Source organism: Acanthisitta chloris, unplaced genomic scaffold (assembly GCF_000695815.1).
Source record: "Acanthisitta chloris isolate BGI_N310 unplaced genomic scaffold, ASM69581v1 C16470455, whole genome shotgun sequence".
NCBI lineage: Eukaryota > Metazoa > Chordata > Aves > Passeriformes > Acanthisittidae > Acanthisitta > Acanthisitta chloris.
The window spans coordinates 1-1006 of record NW_008702313.1 but is presented as its reverse complement, the minus strand read 5'-3'; the positions used below and the strand labels follow the sequence as shown (position 1 = coordinate 1006).

General features: G+C 60.6%; 1 protein-coding gene across 1 annotated transcript; it reads left to right on the top strand.

The window, feature by feature from the left end:
• Nucleotides 1-74: 74 nt before the first annotated feature.
• Nucleotides 75-979, top strand: LOC103810395 (calcium/calmodulin-dependent 3',5'-cyclic nucleotide phosphodiesterase 1B-like; the record flags this gene model as incomplete). Its single annotated transcript, XM_009083290.1, has 5 exons — nt 75-176; nt 253-373; nt 448-529; nt 631-760; nt 843-979. Coding segments are annotated over 5 exons (572 nt in total), but the record flags the coding sequence as incomplete, so codon positions are not given.
• Nucleotides 980-1006: the final 27 nt, after the last annotated feature.

Sequence of the window (1006 nt, the reverse complement as noted above, 5' to 3'; positions counted from 1 at the left end):
GGACACAGTTGTGGTGGCACTTTGGGGCCACCAACACATCTCAAGGTCCCTGATGCCCTGTGTCCCCTCCCCAGAGAGCTACGAGCTCTGGTCATCGAGATGGTCTTGGCCACCGACATGTCCTGCCACTTCCAGCAGGTGAAGTCCATGAAGACAGCTCTGCAGCAACTGGAGAGGTGAGTTGGGAGAGGTCCCAGGTGGGTGACAGAGAAGGGTTTGGGGACAATGCCAACGTCATCGTCCCTTGGGCAGGATCGACAAGTCCAAGGTGCTGTCGCTGCTGCTGCACGCGGCCGACATCAGCCACCCCACCAAGCAGTGGGCAGTGCACAGCCGCTGGACCAAGGCCCTGATGGAGGAGTTCTTCCGCCAGGTAGGGCTTGGGGACACCTGTGGGGACACTGTCCCCTCCCCTTGGGGACATCACCTTTCTCCTTGCCTTGCCAGGGGGACAAAGAAGCCGAGTTGGGTTTGCCTTTCTCGCCCCTCTGCGACCGAACCTCTACGCTGGTGGCACAGTCCCAGATTGGTGAGTCTTGAGGGTTTGTTGGGGTCAATTTGGTGTTGAGCTTGTCCCCACCTTGTCCCCAAGGGTGTCCCCGGTGCCACCATGTCCTCTCCCCACCTCAGGCTTCATTGACTTCATCGTGGAACCGACTTTCTCGGTGCTGACCGACGTGGCTGAGAAGATGGTGATGCCCCTGGCTGAGGATGGCACCAAAGACAAGGCCAACCCTGGGGCCACCACCCAACAGCCCAGGTGAGCTTCTCCTTCCCCCGTGGAGGTGGCACAGCCGTGTCTGGGGACAGGGCAGGTGGCACCGGTGGCTCTGTCCGTGCAGCTCGCAGTGGAGACAGACGTCCCTGGATGAGCACCTGGAGCTTGGGGACATCAAGGCTGACCTGGCAGGATTCCGTGCCACGTGGGCCAAGTACATCCAGGAGAACAAGCAGAAGTGGAAGGAGAGGGCAGCGAGTGGTAGGTGATGGTCACCAGGGCTACCAC